General features: G+C 31.7%; 1 protein-coding gene across 2 annotated transcripts in view; it reads right to left on the bottom strand.

The window, feature by feature from the left end:
• The window catches only part of LOC115423811 (monocyte to macrophage differentiation factor-like), a 39,567-nt gene that overhangs the window by 723 nt on the left and 15,923 nt on the right, over positions 1 to 22,921 (bottom strand). The window contains exons 1-6 of one of the 2 annotated variants that reach the window (XM_030140863.1): positions 10,277 to 10,677; positions 6,207 to 6,288; positions 4,974 to 5,134; positions 3,613 to 3,687; positions 3,428 to 3,529; positions 2,000 to 2,069 (exon numbers count right to left, since the gene is read on the bottom strand). In XM_030140863.1, the coding sequence (XP_029996723.1) occupies positions 2,000 to 2,069; positions 3,428 to 3,529; positions 3,613 to 3,687; positions 4,974 to 5,134; positions 6,207 to 6,288; positions 10,277 to 10,302 (516 nt within the window). In that variant the 5' untranslated portion in view covers positions 10,303 to 10,677. Of the gene's footprint in view, positions 1 to 1,999; positions 2,070 to 3,427; positions 3,530 to 3,612; positions 3,688 to 4,973; positions 5,135 to 6,206; positions 6,289 to 10,276; positions 10,678 to 22,921 lie in introns of those variants that run through there. The other variant, XM_030140862.1, reaches the window with a different exon arrangement.

The raw sequence follows: 22,921 nt of genomic DNA, 5'->3' as shown, positions 1-22,921 counted from the left end.
ATTGATTTGTCACATATGATGCTGGGTTTGTTTTGCCCAATTTCTGCAAAACTCCAAATAAAGAAAGGTTAGGAAAAAAAACAGGATCAGATGGTTTTTTCCAACTTTATTGAAAATATATGTGTGAAATAGTGAAAATGAGTAAAAATATGTTTTTTGTTTCTGTTTTTGGGTTTATGCATTCTTTTTTTCTGTTGTTGTTGGTATTCTTATTGTTACTGTCGTTGTTTTGCATTGTGTGCTTGTTGAATTTTGGTTTTTGTGTTATTGTGTTGAGAGTATGTACATCCTGTTTGTTGAGTGACTTGTGGGAAATTGTAGTGCTTTGTATTTATGTTGTTAATGACCCCAGGGAGAGTAGCTGCTGTGCTGAATAGCAGCTAATGGGGATCAAAACAAACAAACAAACAAACAAACAAATGCGCATACAAAACATCAAGAAATTTTGAACAAACATCAAAATGTTAAAAGGAAAAATCGTCCAAACAAATAAATTAACATAATGCAGAGGCTTACAGACACAAAGAAGACAAATAATAATAATAATAATAACATTATTAATAATAACTTAAAATATAAATACCTAAGAAAAAAAATATATCAGAGAGTAAATTTGGTCAATTTTAATGAATTCTTTATAAATTGTCAGTGTTTGTGCTTTTCTTGTTAAACATAAATTCCAGTGATTTCATATATTTTTCAAATTAAATCATTCAGACTTTAAAATTTGGGCGTGTTTTGGCATAATTACTTTTGTGTGTGTGAAATTTTCAAAATAAAATGATCAATTTAACAATAAATTCAAAATTACATGTCATGTTCAAAATATGCAAGTACATTTTCAGATGTTATCGCTGTATTTTCATTACAATTAGATATAAGATAGTTTTCAGTTTTATACCAGAGGTCAGAAGAATGCATGCAATGAAAGAATTAAGTGTACAGTAGATTCAGAATAAGAATTAGAAAAGTCAGAATAGGATCAGAACCGGTCCCATCGCTCCCCTGAACACACGGTGTCCACACGGTGTCTTTTACAGTATGACCACCAGGGGGCAGCGACAGACAGAAAAACACCTGAAACAACTGGTTCCAGGCACAACAAACCCTGTCCCTCACATGTACTGTCGCTTATTTCAGCATCAATCCACTCTTTATCCATATTCAATATTTGTTAGATATAAAAATTATATATGTGGTAAGTTTGAAGTAAATTAAAACAAAATGGATGTTTTTATAGACATTTGGAATTTCGCCCATTATAAGTAAATGGGAAAAAAAAAAGATTTAATAATGTAACAAAAAGCTTCAAAAACAAGCTATCGCTTAGATATTTAGCAGAGTGATGTCTAAAATTAATCTCTATATGTCAGCAACGTTATAAGTAAATTGAGTAAAAATTGACGTTTTTATAGCGATTTGAAATTTCACCCATTGTAAGTAAATGAAAAAAAAATAAAATAAAAAAGATTTTAAAAAATTCATAAAAAATGTGAACTTTGACCTACTTTTCCCAAAATGTAATCACATCTATTTTGGGTCACTGGCAATCTATAAACCCAATTAGGTATGAATTCAACCAATAGTTTTTCTGCTAAAGTGGAAACAAACAAACAAACAAAAAACAATAGCCCTTGCCTCCCCTTTAGGGGGCGGGGTAATTATCAATATTTAGACTGAAAATGTTCAAACAATTTTAGTTCAATTTAATGTGAAGTGGAACAGAGCCGGTAAAATAATGACAGAAAAACAGAAATTATGACAAATGCAAACTTTTCCTCTTTGTTTTAGGATAAAAAATAAAAATACATGAAAATATTTACATTTACGAACTATCCTTTAACAAAAAATGTGAATAATCTGAACAAATATAAACAACCTGAAATGTTTTCATATAAATCACTGTAATTGGACCAATATTCAGTCTGTTACTAAATGTCTAATAATGTGTCTAATAAAACATTAATGAAGCAGCTGAAGAAGTAAATGAAAACGTTACCATTGAAGTGACAACGGACGCAGGAAAGAAACCCATGGTTAAATAAAAGGCCAGCTCCACCAGTTTATACCTGAAAACACCGACAAACAGAAAAACCAGTTCAAGTTGATTCAACTACAGTCAAACCTTCACATGGTTCCAGTATCAGAGTCGGTTTTATTAACGGTAGAAATAATTCAGCACAAAACAACCAAATATTCACAGATTTAAGCCTTTTGACAGATTTTCTGATAATTACATCTGTGGATCAGTTTCTACAGGATGTTTCTTTATTTTTTTTTTTTAAGTTATTCAGAATAATTATTGTTTCATTCTATTAACATGACAAAAAATAGTATGAACTATAACAGAGGATCCTATGGAAGATGATGAGGGCCACTGGGGAAAAAAAAGAAAAATAAGGTCCAATATATGTTTTTATTATTATTTTTATTATCCTGAGAAAAAAGCCAGAATTCTGACTTTTTTTATTATAATAAAATAATTTTAAAAATATATATTGAACCTTATTTTATTTTGTCCCAGTGGCCCTCATCATCTTCCATAGGTCCAAGTTAAAGAATAACTGATAAAACTAACAGTCTGCTCGGACCATTTTAGTGCAATTTCTTCAAAAATAAGTTTTTTTTTCCCCTGTGAACTCTTCCTGTGTTTTGTGCTTTTTATTTAGACAGTCAATGTTCATGGTTGTAGACACTGGGTTTATGTTCAGCTAATGAGGGATTTGAATAAAAAAGTCACTTTTTCTTCTTTTTTTTTCTGTTTCTGATATAATAACCTTTGAATTTATTCTGAGCATTAATGAATATCTACATGATCAGTGAATAGGAAAATACAGGATTTAAACTAAAATACAGAAGATAATATTAGAATAAATAGCAGTAAATCACCCAAGAAAAGTTAATTAAAGAGAAAAACTCACTTCGACATCATTATAAAAACATTTTCATGTCTTTAAGGGTTAAAACACGTGAATATTTCTTCATTCAAGACATTTTAATCCCTAAAAAAGGTGAATTTAAACGACAAACCGTTAATGTTTTCTGGTGTCTTATTAAATACAATTAAACATAATATTTTGACGCATTAATTTATTTGTCAGAATTATTGTCATTTGATCTAAAACAGGATTTAAGGCATTTACACAAACTCTTCTGTATTTTATCAGTTGTTCTTTAACTTGGATCCTCTGTTATAGTTTATTTATTTATTCATTTTATATCATGGTAATAGAATGACACAAAAATGATTCTGAAGAACTAAAAAAAAGAAACGTTCTGTTGAAATTGATGATATAAACTGTAACAGATGTAATAATCAGTGAATCAACAAAGAAAAATGAGCATAAATGCTGAGTATTTTTTATTTATTCATCAGTAAATGATGCCTATCTGTAGAAACGTGGACTGTCGTGTGAAATAAACTGACTTTTCGTGGTAGTTGAAGACGTAGATGGTCCCTGCAGCCGCCATCAACCACACAAACCAGCGCATGTGAGCAGCTAAAGGGCCCAGTTCACGGAGGTTCAACCTGAAGCACAACAACAACGACACACTGTTAGGGTTTACATCCACAGTAAACACCCAAAAGACCGAGCGTGTCAGTAAACCCACCACGGAGTGTAGGAGGCAGCGATGAAGAAGTAGATGACCACCCTGTCACACATGTGGAAACAATGTTCAACAGCCCTGGAACAACAAACACAATTTAACCCTTAGATGCACAAGTGGGTCCAAACGAATGTGAGAAAGAAAAAAAAAGGACTAAACTGAACAAAATAAGAATCAAAATGAACAAAAATGAACATAAGTGACAAAAAAAATGAACAAAACAGACCAAAACAAAAATCAAAATAAACAAAAATGAATATAAGAAACAAAAAAATGGACTAAACTTAACAAAATAAGCATAAAAATTAACAAAAATGAATAAGGAAACAAAAAAAAACATGGACTAAACTAAACAAAATAAGCATCAAAATTAACAAAAATGCTCAACACAAGCATCAAAACTCAACTGAAAACACAGTCAAAATGACCCGGTCAGGTGGTTTTATTGTAATATCTTAAAGTTGTTATAATTTCATATTCCAGGTATTCCACAAAAAACATGTTAATGATATTGTGTTATTTAAATGTTTAATTTACCTTTTATAGATTTGATGTTATTGTTGTAATTGTAGTTTTTTTTTTATTCCTACCCCTTAAACTTCCATATTTTAGTCAAAATGACCCACATTCATTTACAACAGAATTACATGTGAACCTTTAATTCATTTACAGTAAAACCAAAGGACTCACTCAGTACATGGATGTGGACATTATATAATATATATACTATGCTTTTCAAAATTTAAAAAAAAAAAAAAAAAAAATTAAAATTGTTAAAAATGTTAAATAAATATTTCAAACATGAAACCATTCTTTTTTGGACCAAAATATAATGAAAATGATTATTTTTATCATGACAAAAGTGCAATTAAAAACACACTGATTTGAACGCGGGTCATTTTGACCCATTTATGTTAAAGTGGAGGGTTTTAACTCGTCTTTAATTTTAACTCAGTTCATTCGTGAATTATGGGCAATAAGTTCATGCAATAATCCTCTGTTCTTGCAGCAACATAATATTTATTCAAACATAAATGCATTACTTTTATATATTAGACTATACTTTTATATAGACTTGATCATAGTTATACATAATGATAATATTGTGTCTATTCATGTTTTATGTCTATTTTTAGTCTACTTTTAGTTCTATTCTTAATTTAATTTTTTTTATTCATATTGTTGTACTGACTGGAGTAGCACTACTAATACTGTACACACAATGACAATAAAGGCTGTTCTATTCTATTCTATTCTGTTCTATTCTATTCTATTCTATTCTATTCTGTTCTATTCTATTCTATTCTATTCTATTCTATTCTATTCTATTCTATTCTATTCTATTCTGTTCTCTTCCTCCTCACCTCATGTGGCTCTTCTTCCAGGTGATGATGTGGAAAACGGTGGATACGAGGAACAGAGCACACAGTCCGATGCCGTAGACCCAGGCGGTGATGGTCTCCCAGCGGTTATCGGACAGACGGTGAAGCAGCGCCATCCCCACGAAGGCCGGCGCGATAAGGAACTGAAGACGAATGCAGGCGTTAGTACAGGTCAGAGTCATCGAGATCTGTCAATGTTAGCTACATTATATGGACAAAAGTATGTGGACACGTTGAAGTCAAGGGTTTCTTTTCTAACAGGGGTCTGGGATACAAAAAAAAAAAAAAAAAAAAAAAAAAAATCAATAAAATGAACAGAATGAGCAACAAAATTTATAAAAAATGAACTACACAGGCATCAAAATGAACAAAAATAAGCATCAAAATGAACAAAAATAAGCATCAAAATGAACAAAAATAAGCATCAAAATGAACAAAATAAGCAACAAAATGAACATACGATACAAAAAAATGGACAAAACTGAAGAAAATACGCATCAAAATGGACAAAAATGAATTGAAGAAACAAAAAAATGGACAAAATTGAATGAAATAAGCATCAAAATGAACAAAAATCCACAACACATGGATAAAAAAATGAACAAAAATACTAAAAATTGAATTTAACAAGCAAAAAAAATGGACCAAACTGAATATAAGCATCAAAATGAACAAAAATGAATATTAAAAACAAAACAATTTACAAAATTGAACAAAACAAACATTAAAATGTACAAAAATGAGTATAAGTAACAAAAAAATGGACAAAACTGAACAAAATAAACATCAAAATGAACGAAAATACTCCACACATGCATAAAAAAATGAACAAAAATGAGCATAAACAAAAAATTTAACAAAACAAGCATCAAAATGGACAAAAATGCGCAAGGCAAGGATAAAAATGTACAAAAATAAATAGAAAAAACAAAAAAAAATTATAAAATTGCACAAAAATGAACGTATAAACAAAAAATGGACAGAATTGAACAAAATACACATCATAAATGAACATAAACAAACAATGGAGAAAACAAGCATCAAAATTAACAAAAATGTGCCACACAAGGATAAACAAAATTAACAAAAATGCTAACAAAAAAGAATATTAAAAAATTGACAAAATTGAACAAAATCTGCATCAGAATGACCAAAAAGGCTCACCACTATGATAAAAAAAATGACTGAAAAAAGGAAGGGGGTGTGGTCACTCACAGCGTGGGTGTAGCAGTTGGCGGCGTGTTCGTAGCATGTGGGCTGGTAGCGGCAGTTAGCAGAGGCTCGTCTGTTCATGAACCTACGACACAAACATAAACATAAACCTGAGTCAACAACGCTGACCTTCCACCTGCACTTAAACACACTCCAACACTTACATGTTGATTTAAGATTAAAACACGCAGCGATACCACGGAGATCGCAGACGTTATCATGTGTAAATGAGTTCGTAGTTTATACATCAGACAAGGAGCTGATTAGAAAAACTGAAAACAATTAAAACAATTATTAATTTATTACCACATATGATGATATATCAGCTGGAAAAATGTACTGTTATATTTTTTAATACGTCTAATTTCAAGGTGTATTTTCTCAGTTTTTTACTAACTTTATCTGATGTGTTATTAATTATTAATGTTTGTATGAACACACTCGTCTGTATTTAGATATTTTAAAGGTATATCTTTTAAAAATCGCATGTTTTTAACCTTGTTTTACTTTTAAGGGCGAAAATTTCACATCTGTCCAGTTACTGCAGATGAAAAATAGTCATTACTCAAACTGGTGCATTTACAGCAATGTCCCTGTTAAATAAGCCAACTGTGATATGACATTTTCAGATCGTTACACCTCTACAGTGAAATAACAGAAAACAATGACATTTAACCGATTTTACTGTATAAAACAATAAATAAATCCATTAAAACCCAGAGTTTCAGAGCCGATGCTTCCTCTAAAACCTGGAAAACCGTTTTAATTCGGAGTCGGAGCCTGTTATCGTATCACATCCTGACATGAATCTGCCATCAGACTTCCAACCCACGTCACAGATCCACATTTGAGCGTCTGAACCTGCTGTAACCCGAGTGGACGTGCAGATGATCACATATGGACGTTTGCCCGTAAACGCCGGCCAACCGCCTTGTAACCAGCGTCATAAACCTCCATCTGATGTCATCCACGTACAAGGACACAGAGCTTCGGTATCAGCATCGCATCTTTATCAGCACAAATCCACAGGTATCGGGTCACCGAGTCCTGCTCTTTCACCTCTTGACGTTACTATGGCGCTGCATACATTACACACTTTTGGTGTTTAGAAGGACTCTGTGTGTGTGATACCACAGGTTAAATACATGATCCAATCACAGTTTATTCTTATTAAATGTGGACAAGTTACGACCAAATAAAAAATTTAGTTTTCTCTGATTTCTACGAGTTGTAGACGTGTTTTCTTGTCATATCTGACTAAAAACTCCGGATTTTTTCCTCTTTTTAATTTTTTTTTTTTTTTTTTAAATAAACATGAACATTTTTACCCATTTCTTCCTCTGTATTTGAATCACCCAGAGTTTTACACTAAATCCTAAAGTTTTCTTTCTAAATCACCTTCAGGTCAGAGCTCAGATGGATTTATTCTGATTCTATTTCTTCATCAGCAGCAAAAAAAACATGTTACGTAAACTCTGCAGATAAATATGGACTTTATGATCAGTTACAACCATTAAGTTGTAAATATATCACTGACACTACAGTGACCTTAATGTTTATCGTGAAATACTGGCATCATTTCTTCTGTATTTATCTGAACAAACATCCAATAATTACAACATATTTTGACCCAAATACGACAGATTACGTAGGATAACACAACACATTAACTTTAATTCTCCGTATAAAACTAGAAATGACTAGTTTCTGTTATTCGTGATGATTTGACTGCTCTGCTTGTGTATTTCTCTGCATATAAAAACAATGTTCTATCATACGTTTACACGACTGGACATTAATGAACAATAACTTTAATTAGCTGTAATTATTATCCAGCTAAAACTATCAGTGACAGAAACTCGTGCCACATTTATTACATAACTCTCTGCACAAACAATGAATATTTGACATTTTACATGACACTTGTACTCATGATCCCCTTAAATTACACGACTTCAACTGCCATTTTGTCTAAAACTTAAAATGAATTTGATGTGACAAATGTTTGTTATCTATTATGGTTTGTATTTCTTGTATAAACAACTCATATGATCATTTAATAACTACTAAATGTCATGAATATTAATAATTTACTAACTCTATCTACTGTAATTATCCAGTTAAAACCTTAAGTGACATTAATGACTGAATTTTTGTTGTTTTTACAACATTTCTCTGCATAAACAAACCACAATTACAACATATTTTGATTCTTACACAACATTATTGACGTCCATTAGGTATGATTTAGTTCAGTCAATTTGGGGTACTTTTATTACTTAAACTAGGTTAAATTCAATTTAATAATCCTTAAATGTCCCAAATATTGATATTCTATTAAGCCTGTCAGCTGTAGTTATCCAGTTAAAACTAAATATGAATGGATTTTTGTTGCTTTGACAACATTTCTGATGTATTTCTCTTTATAAACAACCTATAATTACAACAGATTTGGACATAATCGAACACAAACCCACTAAGATCATTAGTAAACAACATTAATTCTGATAGTTTTTGACATAATTTAACTGTAATTATGTCTCTGAAAGAATAACTGAATTGTAAATGACAGTTAACATGACTGCAGTTTTGTTGTTTTGACATTTCTAAATAACTAACGTCACCATTTAATAATCAATATATAACACAGACATTGATCATTTACCAAACCTATCAGCTGTGATTATATAACCATTTAAAACTATACATGACAGACGTGTTATTCATGAAAGTTTGACGACATTTCTTATACATTTCTTTGCATAAACAATCCATAATCACAGTGTATTTTCATAATTTAACACACATGTCAATATGGTTATTGATCCTCAAATAAGATCCATATTAATCGATTAATACAAGCAATTATTGATAAAAACAATTCAACTATTGTTCCTGGTTTGACAACACTTCTTGTGCATCTCTGTGTATAAACAACCCATTATTCCAACCCATTTAATCACAACCCCACTCAAATCCACTGAAATCATTAAATAACATTAATTCTGATGGTCGTCTACATAATTTATCTGGAATTATATCTCTAAAGGTATAACTGATTTGAATATGACTGTTAACATAGCTGAAGTTTTGTTTTGACATTTCTTATCCTTTTCTCTGAAAAAATAACCATCACCAGTTAATAATCAATATATAACATAGGTATTGATCATTTACAAAAAACCAGTTAAAACTATACATGACAGACTTGTTATTCATGAAGGTTTGACTACATTTCTTATACATTTCTTTCCAAAAACACCCCATATTCAGTGTATTTTGTCATAATTTAACACACACGTCAATAGAGTTATTGATCCTCAAATAAGATCCATATTAATCAATTAATACAATCAATAATTGATAAAACAACCACAATTCAACTAGTCTTTCCGGTTTGACAACACTTCTTGTGCATTTCTGTGTATAAACAACCCATTATTCCAACACATTTAATCCCAGTCCCACTCAAATCCACTGAAATCATTAAATAACATTAATTCTGATGCTTTTCTACATAATTTATCTGTAATTATATCTCTAAAGGTATAACTGAATTGAATATGACAATTAACATGACTGAAGTTTTGTTGTTTTGACATTTCTTATCTTTTTCTCTGAAAAAATAACCACCACCAGTTAATAATCAAATTATAACATAGGTATTGATCATTTACAAAAAACCTATCAGCTGTGATTATATAACCAGTTAAAACTATACATGACAGATTGGTTATTCATGAAGGTTTGACTACATTTATTTCCAAAAACACCCCATACTCAGTGTATTTTCATAATTTAACACACTAGCCAATAAGGTTATTGATTCTCAAATAACATCCATACTAATCGATTAATGCCATCAATTATTGACAAATCAACCACAATTCAACTAGTGTTCCTGGTTTGACAACACTTATTGTGCATCTGTGAATAAACAACCCGCTATTCCAACACATTTAGTCACAATCCCACTCAAATCCACTGAAATTGTTAAATAACATTAATTCTGATTTTTTTTTTTTTTTTAAAGCTGTAATTAATTAATGAGACAAAACCTTGTTGCTACCCACCTCTGGAAGCTGTTCACTCTCTTCATTTCACTGACTTATTCACCACAGACAGCAGAATGTAAAGAAAAGCCAGCAAATAAAAGAAGCAGCAGAACAAAAGAGGAATAAAACAATAAAGTGTCCTGACAAACCCAAGCTAACGGAAGGCCTAGCATTAGCCTCTTGATGCTAACTTTCACTACGGCTACAAGGCACCGGCAGCACTCAGTCTCCCGCTAAAAAGGCACCGTTTTTAGTCTTTTTCTTAATACCATTATGCGGCAAATACTGCTCACTCCCCCGCCTTTCACATACAGATATCCATAAGCACCGGCGGCAGTCAGGACAAACCGAAAAAAAACCCTTTAAAAAAAGCAAGCAGCTCCCGAGGATAGCCGCTGCCGCCGCCGCCCGCTGCGCCGCCGCAACGCAAAATATGATTTCAGATTGAGCTCCAACGACCAAACGGGTAGGAAGAGGCGGAGTGACGGCGGGTTTAGCCAATCAGAGGTGAGAAAACCGGCAAAGTGTCCAATCAGAAGTTAAGAAGGCGGGATTTTCTAAAGGAGCGTGACAATGACAACATGAACAAAATGACAGTAATTTACATTAAAAAAAAAAAAAAAAAACAGCGGATTTTCAAAATAAATTATTACGTCATATTAGATTTACCAAACAGATCTACTGATATGACTTAAAACACTGTTAATCAGTTCAAAATAACGGTTAATTCAGTTTAGACTAGATAAGATTGTATTAGATTAGATAGAAGTGTGTGTTTAAGTGTAAGTTATGTAACTTATCACATTAGACTTTGTTCAGTTTCTTCTTCTTTCATCTGTTTGTTTATATTCTGCTACATTCCATGATGTTATATGATTACAGAATGCAGGAAAATGTAATTAAATATTAACAGTCAAAGAAAACTTGCTTTTGAACTCAATCTAATAAATAAATGAGGAATCATGAAATATGAAGACAATAAAATGAGATTGGAGTCAAACATGTATAATTTTCTATAATTTCCCTTAACAGAGTGTTTCGTTTTGTTTTGTTTTTCATGGAAATTATATGGCTTTTCTGCTTAAATGTCAACATTTCTCTTTAATTTATTCTATTTTTAGAAGTGTTATTGTTCAAAATTTATCAGAAAACAGAGCTTAGAGCTGAAACATAAATGAAAAAAAATGAAAAAAATGAAAAGGATTTTTCTGACAAACTGCATTGGCCAGTTTTGTAAATCAAAGAATTTCTAACATCAGCAGCGAGAAAACTGGAAGTCTGACCAGTCAAGAGTCAGGGAGGTATTACAATAATATAAACAATATAATGATAATTGAAATAAGTTTACATTAATAAATGGCAGTTTTAAGAAGTTATAATCAGATCTATTCATATGACTTCAAACACTGTTAAACATCACAAAAAACTATTAATTCAGTCCCTTGTTTCCTGTGACTAACAGATTTTGCTCAATTTCTGCCTCCCTTTAAATCATATAATCACAAAATGTATGATAATTCAATTAAATATTTAATACTAATAAACTCATAAACCATTTTCAAAAATAAGGAATCATGAAAATAAGACAAGATTAGACTCAAATATGTATTATTTTTATATCATTTCCTATACGGAAGTGGAAAATTGTGTTACTTTTGTGTTTAATTTCAACATTTCAGCTCATTTTACCCTATTTTCAACTGGTATTTTAGGAAATTTGACTGAAAAAAAAAATTGACGGATGATCCACTTTTGATTTGCTAAGAAGTCTGACTTTTGCTCCGTCTGTGGATGTTTCTGAGTGACTCCATTACAACTTAAAGGACTTATAACGTCTCATAACTGGGGAAAACTCTTTATGTTTGGACTTTTTCCACTGTGCGTTAATGTGTTCTCTGGTCTCACATCAGACCCGTTGCATTATTGAACGTCTGTTGTTGAAAACTACCCGGCAGTGGCGCTAAAACTATCTGTTTGTACACGTCGTCCTGGATAAAACCAGAGCAACGGCTGTGAAAGACAATAGTGGGAGTGTGAACCTGCAGACAAAGGCAGAACATGACGGCACACACTCACACTGTTACATAAGTCTGCTGTAACTCGACCAGCGTCTGTTTCAGATACATTAGTGTTTACGTAAGAGCAAATCTACAGGTTTGACTATAGGGTGAGGAAGCGGTCCAAATATTTGCATGCTTAAGACAGATATATGTGCATATTAGTCTATAGTTGTGTAAAAAATAAATATAGCTGTGCAAAAATAAATATGTGTAAACTTTTGATTATCTTTATTTGCACATAAAAAAGATTGGGTGTATTTAATCAGAATAAGAATGAATAAGTTTTGAAAACGAGAATTACCAAACGAATTTTCTCCATCATGGAAAGGAATTCACCAACGTGACTCTACTGTCGAACATCCGTCCCCACTTCACAGACATTATTTCTGAAGGAGAGGATCCATGGATTCACAGACTGACCATGAGTTCAGGTTCCAGGTAAGTATAGATTGGGAAGGATTGGACATGATTTCAAATATGTCTAAATTGTGATTTAAGATGTTCCTACGATAATAATAAACACTTCCTGAAGTATTTCAACCTGATTAAAAAAAATTATCAGGACGTGACTAATATCGTCCAAGAATGAATTTTTTGTAAAACTATGGTTTGGCTTCTGAAAATGACCTTTTCGACATGATTTCAAAGATGTCTAAATCATGATTTAGGATGTTCCTGAGATCATAAAAGACACTCCATGAAGTATTTCAGGCCGATTAAAAAAAATTTAAGGGGGTGACTAATGTTGTCCAAAAATCAATTTTTCGTAAGACTATAGTATGACTTCCGAAAATGACCTTTTTGGACATGATTTCAAAGATGTCTAAATTGTGATTTAAGATGTTCCTACGATAATAATAAATACTTCCTGAAGGGTTTCAGGCTGATTAAAAAAAATTTCAGGGGGTGACTAACGTCCAAAAAAAAAATTTTTCATGAGACGTATGACTTCCAAAAATGACCTTTTCAGACATGATTTCAAAGATGTCTGAATTTAACTCAGGATGTTCCTGATATTGTAACAAACACTTCCTGAAGTGTTTCTGGTTGATTTAAAACTATTTTCAAAGCAGGACTCACATCGTCCAAAAATGATTTTTTCGTAAGACTATAGTATGACTTCCGAAAATGACCTTTTTGGACATTATTTCAAACATGTCTAAATTGTGATTTAACAAGTTCCTACGATAATAATAAACACTTCCTGAAGGGTTTTAGGCTGATTAAAAAAAATTTCAGGTGGTGACTAATATCGTCCAAAAATCAATTTTTTCTTAAGACTATAGTATGACTTCTGAAAATGACCTTTTCGGACATGATTTCAAATATGTCTAAATTGTGATTTAGGATGTTCCTACGATAATAATAAACACTTCCTGAAGGGTTTCAGGTTGATTTAAAACTATATTCAAAGAGTGACTAACATTGTCCAAAAATGAATTTTTTTCGTGAGACTATACTATGACTTCCGAAAATGATCTTTTTGGACATGATTTCAAACATGTCTAAGTCGTGATTTAGGATATTCCTGAGATCATAAAAGACACTCCCTGAAGTGTTTCAGGTTGATTAAAAAAAATTTAGAGGGATGACTAATATCGTCCAAAAAGGAATTTTTCGTAAGACTATAGTATGACTTCCGAAAATGACCTTTTCGGACATGATTTCAAAGATGTCTCAATTTAACTCAGGATGTTCCTGAGATCGTAACAAACACTTCCTGAAGTGTTTCTGGTTGATTTAAAACTATTTTCAAGGCGGGACTCACATCGTCCAAAAATGATTTTTTCGTAAGACTATATAGTATGACTTCCGAAAATGACCTTTTCGGACATGATTTAAAAAATGTCTAAATTGTGATTTAACATGTTCCTACGATAATAATAAACACTTCCTGAAGGGTTTTAGGCTGATTAAAAAAAATTTCAGGGGTTGACTAATATCGTCAAAAATCAATTTTTTCGTAAGACTATATAGTATGACTTCTGAAAATGACCTTTTCGGACATGATTTCAAAGATGTCTAAACTGTGACTTAGTATATCCTTGAGATCATAAAAGACAATCCCTGAAGTGTTTCAGGTTGATTAAAAAAAATTTCAAGGGGTGACTAATATTGTCCAAAAATGAATTTTTTCGTAAGACTATAGTATGACTTCCGAAAATGACCTTTTCGGACATGATTTCAAAGATGTCTGAATTTAACTCAGGATGTTCCTGATATCGTAACAAACACTTCCTGAAGTGTTTCTGGTTGATTTAAAACTATTTTCAAGGTGTGACTCACATCGTCCAAAAATGATTTTTTCGTAAGACTATAGTATGACTTCCGAAAATGACGTTTTCGGACATGATTTGAAAGATGTCTAAATTGTGATTTAACATGTTCCTACGATAATAATAAACACTTCCTGAATGGTTTCAGGCTGATTAAAAAAAATTTCAGTGAGTGACTAACATCGTCCAAAAATGAATTTTTCATAAGACTATAGTATGACTTTCCAAAATGACCTTTTCGGACATGATTTCAAAGATGTCTAAATCATGATTTAGGATGTTCTTGAGATCAAAATGAACACTTCCCGAAGTTTTTCAGGTTATTTTAAAACTATATTCAAAGAGTGACTGACATTGTCCAAAAATTAATTTTTTCGAAAGACTATACTATGACTTCCGAAAAATGACCTTTTCGGACATGATTTCAAAGATGTCTAAATCGTGATTTAGGATATTCCTGAGATCATAAAAGACACTCCCTGAAGTGTTTCAGGTTGATTAAAAAAAATTTCAAGGGGTGACTAATATCGTCCAAAAATGAATTTTTTCGTGAGACTATAGTATTACTTACGAAAATGACCTTTTCGGTGATGATTTCAAAGATGTCTAAATCGTGATTTAGGATATCCCTGAGATCGTAAAAAGACCCTCCCTGAAGTGTTTCAGGTTGATTAAAAAAAATTTCAAGGGGTGACTAATATCGTCCAAAAATGAATTTTCCATAAGACTATAGTATGACTTCCGAAAATGACCCTTTCGGTTCATGGGGGGTCGGGTTACATGATTTCAAATATGTCTAAATTGTGATTTAGGATTTTCCTACGTTAATAATAAACATTTCCTGAAGTGTTTCAGGCTGATTTTAAAACATTGTAAGGGCGTGACTAACATTGTCAAAAAATGACTTCTTCGTAAGACTATAGTATGACGTCCGAAAATGACCGTTTCGAACATGATGTCAAAGATGTCTAAATTTAACTCAGGATGTTCCTGAGATCATAAAAAAACACTTCCTGAAGTATTTCTGGTTGATTTAAAACTATATTAAGGGGGTTACTAACATTGTCCAAAAATGAATTTTTTCGTAATACTGTAGTATGACTTCCGAAAATGACCTTTGCGGACATGATTTCTAATATGTCTAAATTGTGATTTAGGATGTTCCTATGATAATAATAAACACTTCCTGAAGGGTTTCAGGTTACTTAAAAACTATATTCAAAGAGTGACAAACATTGTCCAAAAATGAATTTTTTCGTAACACGATAGTATGACTTCCGAAAATGACCTTTTCAGACATGATTTCAAAGATGTCTGAATTTAACTCAGGATGTTCCTGAGATCGTAACAAACACTTCCTGAAGTGTTTCTGGTTATTTTAAGACTATATTCAGAGAGTGCAAAACATTGTCCAAAAATTAATTTTTTCGTAAGTATAGTATGACTTCCGAAAATGACCTTTTCGGACATGATTTCAAAAATGTCTAAATTGTGATTTAACATGTTCCTACGATAATAATAAACACTTCCTGAAGGGTTTTAGGCTGATTAAAAAAAATTTCTGGTGGTGACTAATATCGTCCAAAAATCAATTTTTTCGTAAGACTATAGTATTACTTATGAAAATGACCTTTTTGGGCATGATTTCAAAGATGTCTAGATCGTGATTTGGATATCCCTGAGATCATAAAAAACAGTTCCTGAAGTGTTTCAGGTTGATTAAAAAAAATTTCAAGGGGTGACAAACATCGTCCAAAAATGAATTTTTCGTAAGAATATAGTATGACTTCCGAAAATGACCTTTTCGGACATGATTTCAAAGATGTCTAAAGCATGATTTAGGATGTTCTTGAGATCATAATAAACACTTCCCGAAGTTTTTCAGGTTATTTTAAGACTATATTCAGGGAGTGGAAAACATTGTCCAAAAATCAATTTTTTCGTAAGACTATAGTATGACTTCCGAAAATGACCTTTTCGGACATGATTTCAAAGATGTTTAAATCGTGATTTTGGATATTCCTGACATCATAAAAAATACTCCCTGAATTTTTTCAGGTTGATTAAAAAAATTTCAAGGGGTGACTAATATCGTCCAAAAATGAATTTTTTCGTAAGACTATAGTATGACTTCCGAAAATGACCTTTTCGGACATGATTTCAAAAATGTCTAAATTGTGATTTAACATGTTCCTACGATAATAATAAACACTTCCTGAAGGGTTTTAGGCTGATTAAAAAAAAATTTCAGGGGGTGACTAAAATCGTCCAAAAATCAATTTTTTCGTAAGACTATAGTATGACTTCTGAAAATGACCTTTTCGGACATGATTTCAAAAATGTCTAAATTGTGATTTAACATGTTCCTACGATAATAATAAACACTTCCTGAAGGGTTTTAGGCTGATTAAAAAAAATTTCAGGGGGTGACTAAAATCGTCCAAAAATCAATTTTTTCGTAAGACTATAGTATGACTTCCGAAAATGACCTTTTCAGACATGATTTCAAAGATGTCTGAATTTAACTCAGGATGTTCCTGAGATCGTAACAAACACTTCCTGAAGTGTTTCTGGTTATTTTAAGACTATATTCAGGGAGTGGAAAACATTGTCCAAAAATTAATTTTTTCGTAAGTATAGTATGACTTCCGAAAATGACCTTTTCGGACATGATTTCAAAAATGTCTAAATTGTGATTTAACATGTTCCTACGATAATAATAAACACTTCCTGAAGGGTTTTAGGCTGATTAAAAAAAATTTCAGGGGGTGACTAATATTGTCCAAAAATCAATTTTTACGTAAGACAATAGTATGACTTCTGAAAATGACCTTTTCGGACATGATTTCAAAGACGTTTAAATCGTGATTTTGGATATTCCTGACATCATAAAAGATACTCCCTGAATTTTTTCAGGTTGATTAAAAAAAATTTCAAGGGGTGACTAATATCGTCCAAAAATCAATTTTTTCGTAAGACTATAGTATGACTTCTGAAAATGACCTTTTCGGACATGATTTATAATATGTCTAAATTGTGATTTAGGATGTTCCTACGATAATAATAAACACTTCCTGAAGTGTTTCAGGTTAATTAAAAAAGATTTCAAGGGGTGACTAACATCGTCCATCAATGAATTTTTCGTAAGACTATAGTATGACTTCCGAAAATGATCTTTTCTGACATGATTTCAAAGATGTCTAAATTGTGATTTAGGATTTTCCTGAGATCATAAAAAACACTTCCCGAAGTTTTTCAGTTTATTTTAAAACTATATTCAGGGAGTGACAAACATTGTCCAAAAAATTAATTTTTTCGTAAGACTATAGTATGACTTCCGAAAATGACCTTTTCGGACATGATTTCAAACATATCTAAATTGTGATTTAACGTGTTCCTACGATAATAATAAACACTTCCTGAAGGGTTTTAGGCTGATTAAAAAAAATTTCAGGGGTTGACTAATATCGTCCAAAAATCAATTTTTTCGTAAGACTATAGTATGACTTCTGAAAATGACCTTTTCGGACATGATTTCAAATATGTCTAAATTGTGATTTAGGATGTTCCTACGATAATAATAAACACTTCCCAAAGGGTTTCAGGTTATTTTAAAACTATATTCAAAGAGTGACTAACATTGTCCAAAAATGAATTTTTTCATAAGACTATAGTATGACTTCCAAAACTGACCTTTTCGGGCATGATTTCAAAGATGTCCATATTGTGATTTAGGATTTTTCTGAACTCATAAAAAAAAAAACTTCCAGAAGTTTTTCAGGTCATATTAAAACTATATTGAGGGACTGACTAACATTGTCTAAAAATGAATTTTTCATAAGACTATAGTATGACTTCTGAAAATGACCTTTTCGGACATGATTTAAAATATGTCTAAATCGTGATTTAGGATATTCCTGAGATCATAAAAGACACTCCCTGAAGTGTTTCAGGTTGATTAAAAAAAATTTCAAGGGGTGACAAGTATCGTCAAAAATTGATTTTTACGTAAGACTATAATATGACTTCCGAAAATGACCTTTTCGGACATGATTTCAAATATGTCTAAATTGTGATTTAACATGTTCCTACGATAATAATAAACACTTCCTGAAGGGTTTTAGGCTGATTAAAAAAAATTTCAGGGGGTGACTAATATCGTCCAAAAATCAATTTTTTCGTAAGACTATAGTATGACTTCTGAAAATGACCTTTTCGGACATGATTTCAAATATGCCTAAATTGTGATTTAGGATGTTCCTACAATAATAATAAACACTTCCTGAAAGGTTTCAGGTTATTTTAAAACTATATTCAAGGAGTGACTGACATTGTCCAAAAATGAATTTTTTCGTAAGACTATAGTATGACTTCCGAAAATGACCTTTTCGGACATGATTTCAAAGATGTCTGAATTTAACTCAGGATGTTCCTGATATCGTAACAAACACTTCCTGAAGTGTTTCTGGTTGATTTAAAACTATTTTCAAGGTGTGACTCACATCGTCCAAAAATGATTTTTTCGTAAGACTATAGTATGACTTCCGAAAATGACGTTTTCGGACATGATTTGAAAGATGTCTAAATTGTGATTTAACATGTTCCTACGATAATAATAAACACTTCCTGAATGGTTTCAGGCTGATTAAAAAAAATTTCAGTGAGTGACTAACATCGTCCAAAAATGAATTTTTCATAAGACTATAGTATGACTTTCCAAAATGACCTTTTCGGACATGATTTCAAAGATGTCTGAATCATGATTTAGGATGTTCTTGAGATCAAAATGAACACTTCCCGAAGTTTTTCAGGTTATTTTAAAACTATATTCAAAGAGTGACTGACATTGTCCAAAAATGAATTTTTTCGAAAGACTATACTATGACTTCCGAAAAATGACCTTTTCGGACATGATTTCAAAGATGTCTAAATCGTGATTTAGGATATTCCTGAGATCATAAAAGACACTCCCTGAAGTGTTTCAGGTTGATTAAAAAAAATTTCAAGGGGTGACTAATATCGTCCAAAAATGAATTTTTTCGTGAGACTATAGTATTACTTACGAAAATGACCTTTTCGGTGATGATTTCAAAGATGTCTAAATCGTGATTTAGGATATCCCTGAGATCGTAAAAAGACCCTCCCTGAAGTGTTTTAGGTTGATTAAAAAAAATTTCAAGGGGTGACTAATATCGTCCAAAAATGAATTTTCCATAAGACTATAGTATGACTTCCGAAAATGACCCTTTCGGTTCATGGGGGGTCGGGTTACATGATTTCAAATATGTCTAAATTGTGATTTAGGATTTTCCTACGTTAATAATAAACATTTCCTGAAGTGTTTCAGGCTGATTTTAAAACATTGTAAGGGCGTGACTAACATTGTCAAAAAATGACTTCTTCGTAAGACTATAGTATGACGTCCGAAAATGACCGTTTCGAACATGATGTCAAAGATGTCTAAATTTAACTCAGGATGTTCCTGAGATCATAAAAAACACTTCCTGAAGTATTTCTGGTTGATTTAAAACTATATTAAGGGGGTTACTAACATTGTCCAAAAATGAATTTTTTCGTAATACTGTAGTATGACTTCCGAAAATGACCTTTGCGGACATGATTTCTAATATGTCTAAATTGTGATTTAGGATGTTCCTACGATAATAATAAACACTTCCTGAAGGGTTTCAGGTTACTTAAAAACTATATTCAAAGAGTGACAAACATTGGCCAAAAATGAATTTTTTCGTAACACGATAGTATGACTTCCGAAAATGACCTTTTCAGACATGATTTCAAAGATGTCTGAATTTAACTCAGGATGTTCCTGAGATCGTAACAAACACTTCCTGAAGTGTTTCTGGTTATTTTAAGACTATATTCAGGGAGTGGAAAACATTGTCCAAAAATTAATTTTTTCGTCAGTATAGTATGACTTCCGAAAATGACCTTTTCGGACATGATTTCAAAAATGTCTAAATTGTGATTTAACATGTTCCTACGATAATAATAAACACTTCCTGAAGGGTTTTAGGCTGATTAAAAAAATTTCTGGTGGTGACTAATATCGTCCAAAAATCAATTTTTTCGTAAGACTATAGTATTACTTATGAAAATGACCTTTTTGGGCATGATTTCAAAGATGTCTAGATCGTGATTTGGATATCCCTGAGATCATAAAAAACAGTTCCTGAAGTGTTTCAGGTTGATTAAAAAAAATTTCAAGGGGTGACAAACATCGTCCAAAAATGAATTTTTCGTAAGAATATAGTATGACTTCCGAAAATGACCTTTTCGGACATGATTTCAAAGATGTCTAAAGCATGATTTAGGATGTTCTTGAGATCATAATAAACACTTCCCGAAGTTTTTCAGGTTATTTTAAGACTATATTCAGGGAGTGGAAAACATTGTCCAAAAATGAATTTTTTCGTAAGACTATAGTATGACTTCCGAAAACGACCTTTTCGGACATGATTTCAAAGATGTTTAAATCGTGATTTTGGATATTCCTGACATCATAAAAGATACTCCCTGAATTTTTTCAGGTTGATTAAAAAAATTTCAAGGGGTGACTAATATCGTCCAAAAATGAATTTTTTCGTAAGACTATAGTATGACTTCTGAAAATGACCTTTTCGGACGTGATTTCAAAAATGTCTAAATTGTGATTTAACATGTTCCTACGATAATAATAAACACTTCCTGAAGGGTTTTAGGCTGATTAAAAAAAATTTCAGGGGGTGACTAAAATCGTCCAAAAATCAATTTTTTCGTAAGACTATAGTATGACTTCCGAAAATTACCTTTTCAGACATGATTTCAAAGATGTCTGAATTTAACTCAGGATGTTCCTGAGATCGTAACAAACACTTCCTGAAGTGTTTCTGGTTATTTTAAGACTATATTCAGGGAGTGGAAAACATTGTCCAAAAATTAATTTTTTCGTAAGTATAGTATGACTTCCGAAAATGACCTTTTCGGACATGATTTCAAAAATGTCTAAATTGTGATTTAACATGTTCCTACGATAATAATAAACACTTCCTGAAGGGTTTTAGGTTATTTTAAAACTATATTCAAAGAGTGGCAAACATTGTCCAAAAATGAATTTTTTCGTAAGACTATAGTATGACTTCCGAAAATGACCTTTTCGGACATGATTTCAAAGATGTCTGAATTTAACTCAGGATGTTCCTGAGATCGTAACAAACACTTCCTGAAGTGTTTCTGGTTGATTTAAAACTATTTTCAAGGTGTGACTCACATCGTCCGAAAATGATTTTTTTGTAAGACTATATAGTATGACTTCCGAAAATGACCTTTTCGGACATGATTTGAAAGATGTCTAAATTGTGATTTAACATGTTCCTGCAACAATAATAAACACTTCCTGAAAGGTTTCAGGTTGATTAAAAAAAATTTCAAGGGGTGATTAATATCGTCCAAAAATGAACTTTTCGTAAGACTATAGTATGACGTCCGAAAATGACCTTTTCGGACATGATTATGAATATGTTTAAATCGTGATTTAGGATATACCTGAGATAATAAAAAACAGTTCCTGAAGTGTTTCAGGTTAATTAAAAAAGATTTCAAGGGGTTACTAACATCGTCCATCAATGAATTTTTCGTAAGACTATAGTATGACTTCCGAAAATGATCTTTTCTGACATGATTTCAAAGATGTCTAAATTGTGATTTAGGATTTTCCTGAGATCATAAAAAACACTTCCCGAAGTTTTTCAGTTTATTTTAAAACTATATTCAGGGAGTGACAAACATTGTCCAAAAAATTAATTTTTTCGTAAGACTATAGTATGACTTCCGAAAATGACCTTTTCGGACATTATTTCAAAGATGTCTCAATTTAACTCAGGATGTTCCTGAGATCGTAATAAACACTTCCTGAAGTGTTTCTGGTTGATTTATAACTATTTTCAAGGCGTGACTCACATCGTCCAAAAATTATTTTTTCGTAAGACTATAGTATGACTTCCGAAAATGACGTTTTCGGACATGATTTCAAAAATGTCTCAATATTGATTTAACATGTTCCTACGATAATAATAAACACTTCCTGAAGGGTTTTAGGCTGATTAAAAAAAATTTCAGGGGGTGACTAATATCGTCCAAAAATCAATTTTTTCGTAAGACTATAGTATGACTTCTGAAAATGACCTTTTCGGACATGATTTCAAAGATGTCTAAATTTTGATTTAGGATATTCCTGAGATCATAAAAAACAGTTCCTGAAGTGTTTCAGGTTGATTAAAAAAGATTTCGAGGCGTGACTCACATCGTCCAAAAATGAATTTTTCGTAAGA

The sequence above is a fragment of the Sphaeramia orbicularis genome, chromosome 8 (genome assembly GCF_902148855.1).
Source record: "Sphaeramia orbicularis chromosome 8, fSphaOr1.1, whole genome shotgun sequence".
In the NCBI taxonomy this organism is placed as follows: Eukaryota; Metazoa; Chordata; class Actinopteri; order Kurtiformes; family Apogonidae; genus Sphaeramia; species Sphaeramia orbicularis.
This window is presented reverse-complemented; position numbering and strand designations above follow the sequence as displayed.